General features: G+C 41.4%; 1 protein-coding gene across 1 annotated transcript; it reads left to right on the plus strand.

The window, feature by feature from the left end:
• The first annotated feature begins 710 nt into the window (after nt 1-710).
• Nucleotides 711-13,767, plus strand: LOC137259576 (uncharacterized). The gene is made up of 3 exons (XM_067797201.1): nt 711-1,008; nt 13,120-13,316; nt 13,678-13,767. Exons 1-3 carry the CDS (start codon nt 711-713, stop codon nt 13,765-13,767), a joined length of 585 nt encoding a protein of 194 aa, XP_067653302.1.
• The last annotated feature ends 272 nt before the right edge of the window (nt 13,768-14,039 follow it).

Below are 14,039 nucleotides of genomic sequence, written 5' to 3' on the forward strand. Positions count from 1 at the left end.
TATCAGGAATAATTGTAATTTCAAAACGCCAAGACCAAATAATATATTAAATTTGTGCAATAATAAATCACTATGCACAGGGCCTGGCATGACCAGACGATTGGTAGAACCGGGTCCATTCTACCACCCGTCTAGGCGAAGTCAGGGCCAAAGTGGTGTGTTGGGCAACAGGAACGAGGTTCCAGAAACCTATTGCCCTCAACCACCAGGATCCCCTCCTCCACCGACACAGGGCCGCAACCCACGGCAAACGGGTTGGTGGACCAAATATGCCCCCGGGTCCACAGCGGGGGTGTTGGCGAGCTTTTGGCGTTACCCAGCACCCACCACGAGGTGGCTCGCCACGGGTGCCACTTGCAATTTGAAAATGGGAGAGGAAGCATTATTTTGGATTTTAGATTGATGGATCTTAACATGTTGCGTGATTATGTCACGTTTTTTGTGACACTGAAACTGTTTACTTTTGTACAAAGGTCTGCGTGGAATGTTGAAATAATTAATGAACTTCTTGTTTCTGGCCAAACTATGAAGACATGTCAACATAGTCACACAATCAATTTCTTAGTTGTCAGTTAGTGAACAGAGCCACCGGAACGTCCTTAAAATGTAACCGAGCATGTGGACAATACTTGCGTCATACCATCGATCAATACAGATTATCCTCACAGTCTAACTACGCAGAAGTATTCGCACTGTCGAGATACAAGGGCATGGCTGTGTGGGAATTTGTTCAGCTTGTTCTTACCATCACCATGACTTATAGTTTAGCTTCACAACCATGTGGCAATCTGACATTTCACCATCATGAAACTTTGGATGGACAACTGTTCAATGACACCTTCATCACTGAACGCAATGTTTCTGACAAAGCTCCATGCTTGTGGTGGTGTTTCCATGATCTGCTGTGCAACATGGTACTGCACAACTCAGCGTCCCAACGTTGCCGGTTGTACAGTTCATCCGTTATCACTGGGGGTGTACAAGAGGCAGGCTGGCAGTATTATACAGGTAACGAATGTCGTATGCATGTTGGTGGTATTGTTACTGTAATACACAATCCATGTTTGTTCTTTAAGTGTGTACTCATCTCTAATCCTGCTAAACAAATAGCAATCACCTAAATCCGGATCACACAGTTTAGTTAGTGACATGATGAGTTACCCATTTTTACAGTTACGATGGCACCCGTGGCGAGCCACCCCCTCGTGGTGGGTGCTGGGTAACGCCAAGAGCTCGCCGACACCCCCGTAGTGGACCCGGGGGGATATTTGGTCCACCGACCCGTTTGCCCTGGGTTGCGGCCCTGTGTCGGTGGAGGAGGGGATCCTGGTGGTTGAGGGCAGTGGGTTCTTAGAACCGTGTTCCTACTGCTCAACACACCACTTTGGCCCTGACTTCACCTAGACGGGAGGTAGAATGGGCCCGATTCTATCAATCGGCTGGACATGTCAAGCCCTGTGTTGGACATACCATGTTTTGAGTCTAATATCATATTCTTTTGTGTTTGGGCTTCACATTTTAAAAAAAATATCTACAGTGTTTGCCTAGAGTCCTACGTCAGAAGGCGGTGGCTCATGGGCCAATCTGGTTAATGTCAACCTCGAATTCTGTAGGTCTCCAAATTTGTGTCATGTGCAGAACCAGCTGGACAGTCACTTTGGTAGACAAATATAGCTATTCGTGTTACATTTGCTGGAGTATAGCAGACCTGTAGCCCTGTTGACGCAGACTGGATTCCTCTGCAACATCGTCCTTTGTTGACACTCGATGGCGGGTGGGGAGCAAGTTTGCCGAATATAATTCTCTCACCATGTCTCTCAACCAACACTCCGGTTCGTCGAAGAACAAACACCGTCATGTTGATTCTGTATCATCTGATGAGGAAGTTACACCTGAAGGTAATGATTACTGGCCGAGGTTTATTGTCATTTCATCTTCCGATGGTAATGCGATCAAGTTGAATCCGTTTGCCATATCTTTGGGCATCAAAGGTGCCTGTGGAGAAGTTAAAAACGTCACTCGACTCCGCTCTGGCTCACTTCTTGTGGAATGTATACGAAGACAACAGTCCGTCAATCTGCTTGGAATAAAGCAGTTTGTAAATGACCCGGTTGTTGTCTCAGTACACAATACACTTAACTCCTGCCGTGGAATAATTCGAGATCGTGCTCGTTGTCTTTCTGACATGAGCGAGGAGGAGCTTCTGGTCGAATTCAAAAACCAAGGTGTAATTGCTGTTAAGCGATTTACAAGGAAACAAAATGACACTGTGATAAAAACTAACACTTATCTTTTCACGTTTGCCCTGCCAACTATCCCAAAATCAATAAAAGCCGGATTCTTCAACATCGGAGTTGATGTTTATGTTCCAAATCCTCTCCGGTGTTACCATTGCCAACAATGTGGTCATGGTACCAGAACTTGTACTCGCACTCAGATATGTTCTCGCTGCGGTGGTACTCATGCCAATTCTGATTGCAACAATGCAATAAAGTGTGCAAACTGTGATGGTGAGCATTTGGCCTCGTCCAGGTCGTGTCCCGTCTTCGTTTATCAGTCACAAATTATGAAAGTGAAATGCACAAACAATCTTTCTTATTTTGAAGCCAAAAAGTTGGTGCCAGATCCGTTTTCAGTTCCAAGTACATTATCCTTTTCAGCTGTAGCATCTTCTCCTGTCCCTATGAAAAATGTTACTACAGTGGCTACATCGTGCCAGACTGAAATTTCATGGATTCATGATAAACAAATATCTGTTAGTGAAAGTATCCTATCAAGTCAAATGACAAATACTTCGGCCTCTCAAACCGAAAGCCCACCATTGAAGATCACAGAGCCAGAATCTCCAGAACTTTCTGACACTGAGAACAATGTTCTTCGTCAAACAAGGAAAGACAAAAAACACAAGAAAAAAAGACGAAGGTGCTTCGACACTTGGAGGCGCCACCTTCTTCGCAACCACCTGTAGAGGTTCAAAATTCTTTTGAACCGCTGGAAATGAAGGTTACTACTCCGTTTCAAACCAAAAGGAATGTTCTTCCCTCACGTTCTCGTTCACCCATTAACCCATCATGAGTGCAAGTCACATTATACAGTGGAATTGTAGGGGACTTCAGAATAATTTCAATGATCTGCAGTTATTAATTCAAGATTACAAACCATCGGTAATTTGTTTACAAGAAACTTTCCTTAAGACAACAGATAAATTTGATTTACGGCTTTACAATTCATATCATCACTATTCTCCCACGGGAGATAAAGCTACTGGTGGATCGTCAGTACTAGTGCGACAGGGTGTGATTCACAGTCCTGTTCCTCTAACTACGCCCCTTCAAGCTGTTGCAGTCCGAGTTACATTAAACATAGTGTTTACTCTTTGTTCTTTGTATATACCACCCTCCTATTCACTTCAACAGTCTGAACTCCAGGCTCTATATGACCAGCTCCCTAAGCCATGTGTTATCATGGGTGATTTAAATGGTCATAACCCAATTTGGGGTTCTCATGCTACAAATACCAAGGGCAAAGTACTTGAAGAGTTTTCCTTGAATAATGATTTGTGCATTTTTAATGATGGTTCTCACGCGTATTTACATCCTGCCACTGGCACGTATTCGTGCCTTGATTTATCACTAGTTGATTCTAATTTGCTTACAGAATTCGAATGGTCAGTCCACGATGACCTCTGTGGAAGTGATCATTTTCCTACCATTCTAAAATCTGTGACACCTTCTGATGTCCCCCCATCATCACGATGGAATTTTGCTAAAGCTGACTGGGATTTGTATGAAATTCGCTGCTCTGCAGAACTAACACCTGATGCTTTTGTTGATGTTTCTGATCCGATAAAAATCTTCTCTACAGTACTTCTTCAAATAGCTGATGAATGTATCCCGAAGTCCTCTTCAAATCCACACATACGTGAACCATGGTTTACTGCTGACTGCAAACAAGCTAGGAAGGCCCGGAAGAAAGCTGAACAGTATTTCCGTCGCCATCCTATGGTCCATAATTTAAACAAATTTAAAATTTTAAATGCTAAAGCAAGGCGTACTTTTAAACAAAATAAACGCCAGTCATGGCAAAATTACGTTTCAAAAATAAATTCACGTACGCCAATTTCAAAGGTATGGAACATGATCCAGAAAATAAAAGGTAAGGGCTCTAAATCTAGCATTCACCATCTTAAAGATGGAAACCAGTTGTTAACTAGTAAATCCGACATTGCAAATAAACTTGGTGAAACTTTTGCAAAACATTCTTCCTCGTCAAATTATCAATCTAAGTTCCAAAAATACTACAACAAGAAAAGAAAGCTATTACTTTCAGTTCCGATAATGGGGAAGAATGCAATGAAACCTTTTCGATACACGAGCTTTATACTGCTCTTGACCAGGTTCACGATACTGCTTCAGGAGCTGATAATGTATGTTTACCAGAATCATGTCTACAAACTCTGTTACATATTTGTGATGACATTTGGACATCTGGACAATTTCCTACTTCATGGCGTAATGCTATAATTGTCCCTATCCCTAAACCTGGACGTGATCATACTGATCCTTCATACTATAGACCAATTTCACTTACTGGCTACGTTAGCAAAACCAGGGAACGCATGATCAATGATCGGCTCATTTGGTAGTTGGAAACCAATAATCTTCTAACTGATATACAATGTGGTTTCCGTGAAAACCGTAGTACCACTGATCATTGAGTGCGTCTTGAATCTGTTGTTAAAAATGCCATAGTTCATAAACAACACTCAGTGTCGATTTTTTCGATCTAGAAAAAGCATATGGAAACATGGTATTTTAAAAGGTTTACATGATTTTGGATTACGGGGGCTTTTGTTTAAATTTATATCCAACTTTTTAAATGATAGGCAATTTCAAGTCCGCGTGGGTTCTACCCTGTCTGATCATACAATCAGGATCAGGGTGTCCCACAAGGCAGTATATTGTCCGTGAAACTGTTTAGTATAAAGATAAATATTTTGTCATATGTTTTAAATGATTCAATCGACGGATCATTATTTGTGGATGATTTTAACATTTCTTGCCGTGGCAAAAACATGCATTCTGTGGAACGGCAACGCCAGTTGTGTTTAAAGAAAATCAATAAATGGTGTCTTGCAAACGGCTTTAAATTTTCTAAATCGAAAACAAACTGTATCCATTTCTGCCGTAAATACAAACCGCATAAGGATCCTGAACTATATCTAAATGGCAACCCTATCAAAGTCTTATTTTCGATTCACATTTAACCTTCCTGCCACATATTAAGTCACTAAAAGCTAAATACCTGAAGGCACTCGATTTGTTAAAGGTTATTTCCAATTCAAAGAGGGGAGGGGATCAAACTACCCTCTTTCATCTATATAGATCACTCATTCGCTCCAATTTTGATTATGGAAGCCATTGTATATGGTGGAGCCTGCAAAAGCAACCTTAAACCTATTCAAAACGTCTCTTGTAAACATCCACTTTTAACAGAAATTATTGAACTTTATAATTATCTTGCTACTGTCCAGTGCGACATTGTCTTTTGTTGGTTACCCAGCCACGTTGGCATTTCTGGGAAAACAATGTTACATCAACCCACATATCCCAAACAATGGCGGACCCTGCAATGGCGGACCCTGCTGCTAAGGCAGCACTTAACAAATCTGTGACACCACTTCTTATTCCATACACTGATTATATCGCCAGCATTCAAGCCTACATCCCTGATCTGATGCAGAAGATGTGGGACACCCAAGTAGGTATAAATAAATTACATGAAATAGAACCATATACCGCTTACACCTACTTCGGTTGTCAGTCCAGATTTGAAGAGGTCATCAAGCGACATGTCTTGCTTGGCCGTGTTGAATATTCCATCACAAGGGATAATTATTTCAAATCACGTACAATGAACGATCTTTTTAGCAACATTAGTTCTCATTTAATTATGGCATTTTTAAAAGAATGATATTTGTTGGCTGATTTGTAAATATATCAATATTTTCTGACTGGAGGTCTGAATTAGTAACTTAGATCGTTAGTGGCTGTATCCTCGAGGGGTGTTAAAGTACTGTAAAATTATTGTCCACTTGAATAAGTCTCAGGGCATTCCAAGTAAATTTAAACGTTCCACTTTTAAATTTATAGCTAGATGTGTCTTAATTGCTAACGACTGAGAGGATGATGTAAATCCATCTAGAGTTCATGCATGAAGCAAATGCACTGTAAGTCCCCACGGTCCTTAGTGTGGTGATCTACCTTCAGTTGTTGGCAATATATAGCTTGCTTTTACATTGTATTGTACTGTATGGTTAAACTGTTTTAGATCTAGTTGCTAGTTTTACATTAGAATCTGTGATAATCTAGTTGTTTTACTGTCCTTCGCTTACTGGTTTATACAAATTACCACTGCTTATTATGTATGAAATTAATTGTTCTCGTCAGGGTATGGCTGAGATATTGCCGATGTGGCGATAAATTTTAACTCACCTACTCACTCACAGAACTGCATAGCAGTAAAACATGTCACTGTCGTAGATGTTTAGTACCTGTTTTAGTCCCACTGGTTTTGATGGTGTTTTTTCTTGACGATGGCACGAGCGAGGCTCTGTACAACTTTGTATTCGTCGTTGATGGAATTCAAAGCAATGTTGAACCAGTTCGAACCATACCATGGATGAAGACGTTGTTCTTCCCCGGGCTGGGAAACCAAAAGGGGTGGCTTTTGGTTTTGATTGATCATGCTCGGATTGTAAGTGACAATCACCGACTTGCGCATGGTTCCCTCAGTTTTCTGAAAGGGTTGAGCTTGCATCCATATTGCGACATTATTTAAGTTATGTTGCACATCAAACGTATTTGTTGAATACGAAAATGGATGATATTCCGATGGATGATTTCTCTGCCGTACGATGACAAGGCAGACACCTCGTTCAGGGTGGTGCTATAACCGTAGAACTCCTGAAGACGTCTGTCGAGAATTATCACAGAGCGTTAAACGTTACATCAACCCACATATCCCAACTACTCCAAGTTCACGGTCAATCACGAAAGGATGCCGCGGCTGAAATCTGCTCCTCAAATTGCTTTCGTGAACGCCACAACCTTTATGTTGAATCTGTCAGTCACACCACAAACAACCACACACTCTGCGTGGTGTACAAGGGTTTGTCGTTGCTGGTCAAATCGAATCCCTCCGCGTCTCAAGATCAGTGAGCATTATTTTGGGGCTCAGAATCCATAACATTCTCTTTTCGATAATTTCTTGGACGTGCACTCCATGCCAATGGCATATATGTGTTCGGGTAGGAACATTCTATTGAGCGATATCAATGTTGTGTATTCCACGGGCACAGTGATTTCCCACAGACGTAAAATATTCATTCACCTTCACCGGCGAATTAAAGGGAGCGAATGCAACATTCTTGTGGCTTGGATCACTGAACTTTGAACCTTATTAGGTTTTTGACATTGCTGTTGTCAGCCGGTGGTTTGCCAAGATAGAGTTGTATGACCTGTGTGCTAATCATGCATGATTTCCCTGGCAGGTCTCGGATATGACAGGAAACTGTCTAGTCTCACAAACAAGTACTGATTATTTAATTGTGTCGTAAAGATGTAAATGGAAAAGAGGTCGATGTGAATACATATATTGCAGCATTTCATGCAATATGTTACATGTGTCTCTTATACCCCTTTGCCAGTGTGTGCTGTATTTTTATCAACACCTACGCGGTCTTTGTACGTACGAGATGAACAAATATACAAATTCCTCCTGTCTCTCTCGTCGTATGGACTGAATTATAATATATTATTTATAATAGAGTTTAAAAAGAGGAGGGACTTGCATTATAATCGTCTGTATTTTTTGCCAATACATTGCTCGTGCTTACTGACTATTTCAAGGAACGTATCAATAGGTGTGTAAGTAACATGGAACATATAGAGATTTATAGTTTGTCACTTTGTTCATCTTAACTTAACGCTGCAAACATACATCACCATTCATACACATACATACTCCATGATACATTTATCATTACTCGATGCTAAACAAAGCTTCCCGTCATGTGATGGGATAAAATATCCAGAATGTAACGCATTATATCTCCGTTATTCATTATATTGGCTGATACTTTGACCAATCGCATAGTGAGAACCTGTCACATAGGAAGGGCAAGGTGATGGGGCGTGGCCTAAATTTCTGAAGAGCACGTTTGGACACTCAAAGTGATAGGGTAGAGATTGATTATTGGCTTTATCGTTGACCAATGGCTATGTTGTGTTTCGACATATAACAGATTCACAGTTTGTCGCTTTGGTTCATGTAGATTTAACGCATATACGTTATCGCACGAACATACATGTATACATATTGTATAATGCTATTCCTTGCACATACATAAGACAAAGGGTCGTGGGATGGGCGTCATCGAAGTTCCCGAATAGGACGTTTTGTATCTTAACTGTTCAGTATAGTTCATGATTTGTTATCTATGACCAATCGTATCATGAGATACCTGTCACATTGGAAATGACAGGTGATAGGGCGTGGGCTAATTTTCTGAAGAGTACGTTCGGTCACTAGGGAGCTTGGATACAGATTGCCTATTGGTTAGATCGTTGACCAATCGATATGCTGGATTTCGGCTTTATCAACTCTAGCTATCATGAAAAACTTTGTGTATCGTGAACATGCATAATCGTAAAGATGCCTGAAATGTACACGTAGGACTAACAAGCACTTTGACGAGTTTATGTTTTTTTGAAGCGCTCAAAGGGCTACAATCCTATTATTTTTACCCCGGATAACCCAATCCAATCATTGAGTAGAGATAGTATTTATTTGCATATACTTTTTGCGCACACTACTTGTACATCAAACATAATGGCTTGCTGAACATTTCAATATGAAACATACGAACACCTCTTTCAACCTCAAAATAACAGCCTCTGGCCGAATGCATGTCCAGGTAAACTTTTCTCCCGTGACAAGTGTAAAACAAACTTGTGCGTTGTTACATCATTGGACAACCAGTTTTGTGGAGTCACGCCCACTGTCAATCTTTTGAACCTCGTTTGTTTTCAAAACAAATATATAAGTATGCCCGTCTTCATAAATATTTGGGGACATTCAACTACAAGTGTATACATCACAATAAATCAGCATCGTGTTACTTTTTTTAATTCTATAATACATGTACTTGAATTATGATATTTATTTGTGACAATGTGCAGGTTATTTAGTGTTATCTGACAGAATGAGTATACGTATCAATTCCGTAACTGATATATGATCCTCCTTTTATTGACGATGGATCTGATACACGTGATCATTACACTGGATAATTACAGAGATCAAACACAAACGTGTCTTACACAATGCTCATGTAAATTGCATTGAGAAATCACATTTCAAATCAGCATGAAACAATTTGAACAAAATACCCCAGTTACCTTTGCATGGTTTATGTGTACCGTATATGTATATTATGAGTAGATGCAAGAGTTATCACTTCATATTTGATTATGTATTATTGTCAACTTTAAAAATCAATAGTCGCAAATGAATTAGGTCTAAATTAGTAACTTGGTTTATTTCAAATTTACACGAACATGAGTGTAATACAGTATTGCTATTTATGTCTACGATTCATTATATGAATTATCACAACGAATGAATGAATGATTTAATTTAGAAGAAGGTTTTGTAACCTTGTCACCGTTAATTCAATCAAAGTACAAACAGAGTATCTTAGTATTCACTCCCAATGACGAGTAACAAACACTTACGAGGATTGGCTGAAAAGGTCTAAGCCTCACTGTGAAAAAAAGTTACAAAGTCCATGTTTGTAATTTATTTTTCAACATAGTCCCCTTCCAAGTTCACACACTTTTGCCAGCGATGCTGCAAGGCCCGAATCCCGGTCAGGAAGAAATCTTCTTCAGCTACCCTAAAAAAATCAGTCACAGCGGAAATGACGTCATCATTACTTGCAAAATGGCGACCGGCGAGTTCCTTTTTCATTTTGGGGAACAGGTGGAAGTCAGAAGGAGCCAAATCAGGTGAATAAGGAGGATGGTCAATGAGTTCAAAGCCACAATCGCGGATTGTTGCCATGGCCACCACCGATTTATGGACAGGCGCATTGTCTTGGTGGAAGAGGACACCTTTAGCGATCATCCCTCGTCGTTTGGCTTTGATTGCTTCTCGCAACTGGTGCAGTAGATCAGCATAGTATCTGCCGTTGATAGTTTGACCTTTTTCAAGATAATCAATGAGCAGAATACCCCTGGAATCCCAAAAGACTGATGCCATCACCTTTCCAGCTGAAGGAACAGACTTGGCTTTCTTCGGAGCTGGTGAATCAGGATGCTTCCACTGTTTTGACCGTAGTTTTGTTTCTGGTTGAAAGTGATGTATCCAGGTCTCATCCGTGGTTACAAATCGTGCCACAAAATCATCGGGATCTGCTTCAAAACGACGCAAATTGTCAAGGGACGTCTGGAACCTGACACGTTTCTGTTCTGCTGTCAAGAGCTTTGGCACCCATCTTGCAGAAACTTTAGTCATTCCTAATTCGTTGGTGATAATATGCTCAACCCTCTTATGAGAGATGCCCACTACACTAGCAATATGTCGAGTAGTCAAGCGTCGATCTTCCATCAACATATCGAGCACTCGATGATGTTTTCTGGAGTGGTTGCTGTTGAAGGCCTTCCTGAGCGTGGGTCATCATCAAGGCTTTGTCTGCCACGCTTAAATTCTGCAGCCCACTTCTTTACTGTGGAAAATGAAGGAGCATCATCCCCTAGAGTGGAGACGATGTCAGCATGCATCTGTGTTGGGGACATCCCTTTCTTTTGCAAGTACTTGATGACTGCCCTGTATTCAGTTTTGTCCATTTCTGATGATTTCAGGGGGTAGGTGTACCAAAAGAGCTGGAGTTGAGGTAAAACTATTAGTACGTTTGTAGTTCTTGTGTCTATGATTCACTAAATGATTGTCCTCATTGGTGGCAAACACCTGTCTCTACCTGGTGAGGAAAAACCACTCAGGCTTAGAACTTTTCAGCCAACCCTCGTACCTCCTGTAACAACATCTCATAATCCCATTTCTCGCAGACATGTGTTCATTTGCCTGTGTACGCCCCTGACATTGCAATCAATTGTTATCAAAACACATTAATAGTTCCTCTGATTGACACAGAAAGTAACCTCTCTCGTAAGAAAGGCTAATCTTTGATCATTACTGCTAAACTGATTGAAATTATAGGTACAGTACGAATTTAAAATGTAAAACTCCCAATTTCGCTGAATGAGAGGTGCTTTTCATAACCCCCAATACGCGGCTCTCGCTGAATAAGAGGTGCTTTTTATTACCCCCAATACGCGGCTCTCGCTGTGAGAAGTTAATTAATTTGCCGAATATACGCGGCTTTCGGCCTAAATGAGTTAAACGTTTTTGGTCTCATGCACATCAAAATCTAGGTCTGTGCAAGTTGCTCCAATTTCAGAGCTCGGTTTATCAACGTATTTCAAAATTATAGTTGCAGTTCTGGTAGAATCGGTTGAGCCACACCATGTGACCGAATGCAACTTGACTTTGGACGACAGTCCCCACCATCTGCTTAGCTGGTCTGTGTTCATGTTTCATTCATACTACCAGATCATCTGGATCTTGAAATTGGCACTCTGCTTCTGCAGGGCAAGGACGAGACGAATTCTTACTAGATCCAGACACAGTCAACTGGTGCTGAAGCACGGTTCTGGTACTGCCATCATTCACATCATGCCTTACATGGAAGCCAGCAAACAATCTTGTGACAGATTCGAATAACAAGTCATAACATTACGTCCAGTTAACGAATAGAACAATGACTACACGGTTTTCGACGACAGCGAGGGTTACAGCGTTTGAAGGTCTGAACAGGGACCCATGAACGATTAAAAAAATGTTTATGCTGGACAATTCAAAAGCGTTTGCTTGAACCAACACCATCCGCTCGAAATATTTGAACGAACGTGTGGGCTGTGGTGGTCGAGTGTGTGTTCCAGCAAATGTGTTCCAGCATGGTGAGTAAAGGGACGGCATGTGCAGAAACAGTTTGTGGTAAACGTCAAGGATGTCCTCGTGTCTCTGCTTAATCTGCCAAGTAACATGTATCTGAGGTTGAACAGAGTTGCGGGCTACGTTAACAATATTGTCACAGCAGCATGAAACAGGCATTGTGCCTTCCTCATCATCTGATTTTTCTAGCTTTGTTTTCTCGTTATTGATATGATCGTTGAGCTTATTCAGTTTAGCGATGTTATAACCCAGTGATCCACGCATGTCTTGCATAGCTTTATCTGACCTTGCAGGTCAAAAATGCTGTGAGGGATTTCATTCATTGTTGAGTGTATGGTGTTTAGTCCATATAATGCTTCCTTGATGCGTTGCAGTATGTCTCTCAAATTGTCTTGATCTAGTTTCATTTATGAGGCTTGCAGAGGATTGGTAGCATTCGTGGAAAGTCATTGTTATTAATCATTGTAACGTAATTAATCCCAGGGCACCTGAGAAAAGCCACCTCCTCGTGGTGGGTGCTGGGTAATGCTAAACGCTCTTCAAACCGCTGTGTAGGTCCCGCGGGTATATTCGGTCCACCAACTAGTTTGCTGTGGGTTGCATTGCTGTCGTTGGAGGATCCAGGTTGTACAGGGCATTTCGAACCTGGAACAATGTTTCTTTGCACAACGTACCTATTTGGCCGTTACTTCAACTAAACGGGTGAAACCTGAGCTTTTATATTTCCCAGTTATCCATATCTGCATTTCTGGAGTAACGCGTCCATGTTACTCTGGTGCAATCTGGTTTCCACTGCAACATCATCCTAATAGTATCGGGTGCTCAGGCTCGCTGACTTGGTTGACACATGTCATCAGTTCCCAGTTGCGCAGATCGATGGTCATGTTGTTGATCGCTTTATTGTTTGGTCCAGACTGGATTATTTACAGACGGCCGCCATATAGCTGGAATAACGCTGAGTGTGGCGTAAAACTGAACTCACTCACTCACTCACTCACTCTTACCCTGCTTACCTTCATGATGAGAAATATGTGTTGTTTTTAGTTGCCTGCAGCAACTTCCGGGTCCAGAATGCACTCTCGGTGATGACGAACCAGACCCACGTAGATGTCACCTGCCCCAACGGATTTTCCTACCTACTGCCCACGTCAGGCAAATGTTTCCATACCAACGTATCATTGGACATAGGACGGTGCTTGCAGACCCTCTGGACTGACCCGCGAACCGACTTGATTGACACAGTAAAGTGACACATTTAAAGTGCATGTCCTTCAACATATGCATCCTTTCATGTTTCACATGTTACCTTATTGTAAAATTCACTGACGGCCGATAAAATAACAACCTTGCCATAATTAAATCAGTCTAGTTTTGAAAGGATACAAAAGATATCACAGTAAACTCTGCCTCATTAGGACAAATATAAAGCACTGGAAATTACACATATTGCTTTAATTCTGCATAATATCTTTCACGCTCCACAATTTTTTTTTCAACATACATCTCACAGTCTTATTTGCAACAGGTGCGACTATGCTGGACACCTCTCCCGGCTCCCTGTTTAATTGTTATGTAACACACACCTGCACATCTTCTTTACAGAACGTGAGACGATTCAGGACACCTCTCCCTGCTCCCTTGTCCACTGGTGCGGAGATTATCGTAGAGGTGGTTGCAGATGGAGTCAGCTAGTAGGTGTTCGTTATACTTATACTTCGTTTGGACAGTTGACTTTCCAGACTGTGAGCGTAAGTGGATTTGGTAAATGCTTGGCTTTGCTGGGAGGGCTGGAACGGGCTTGAGGGAATTACGATTGACTCTAGATGAGACGTAAGTTTAATGCAGTCTGTTGCTAATCTAGAAGGGAACTACAGGCAAAATTCATGTTCAGAAATGATGGATTTTTTCTTCAGCCACCATGCTTGTCTTAAGAGACAGAATCGGGTGGTTATTCCAGCTGTCTC

This window comes from Haliotis asinina, chromosome 13, assembly GCF_037392515.1.
Source record: "Haliotis asinina isolate JCU_RB_2024 chromosome 13, JCU_Hal_asi_v2, whole genome shotgun sequence".
Lineage (NCBI taxonomy): Eukaryota > Metazoa > Mollusca > Gastropoda > Lepetellida > Haliotidae > Haliotis > Haliotis asinina.

What these genes read in the sequence shown, in the direction of transcription:
- LOC137259576 (XM_067797201.1), top strand. Translation starts at nt 711, where the DNA reads ATGGCTGTGTGGGAATTTGTTCAGCTTGTTCTTACCATCACCATGACT. An exon ending in AGGCTGGCAGTATTATACAG is followed by an intron (nt 1,009 to 13,119) that starts GTAACGAATGTC and finishes TGTTGTTTTTAG; the next exon opens with TTGCCTGCAGCAACTTCCGG. An exon ending in GAACCGACTTGATTGACACA is followed by an intron (nt 13,317 to 13,677) that starts GTAAAGTGACAC and finishes TCTTCTTTACAG; the next exon opens with AACGTGAGACGATTCAGGAC.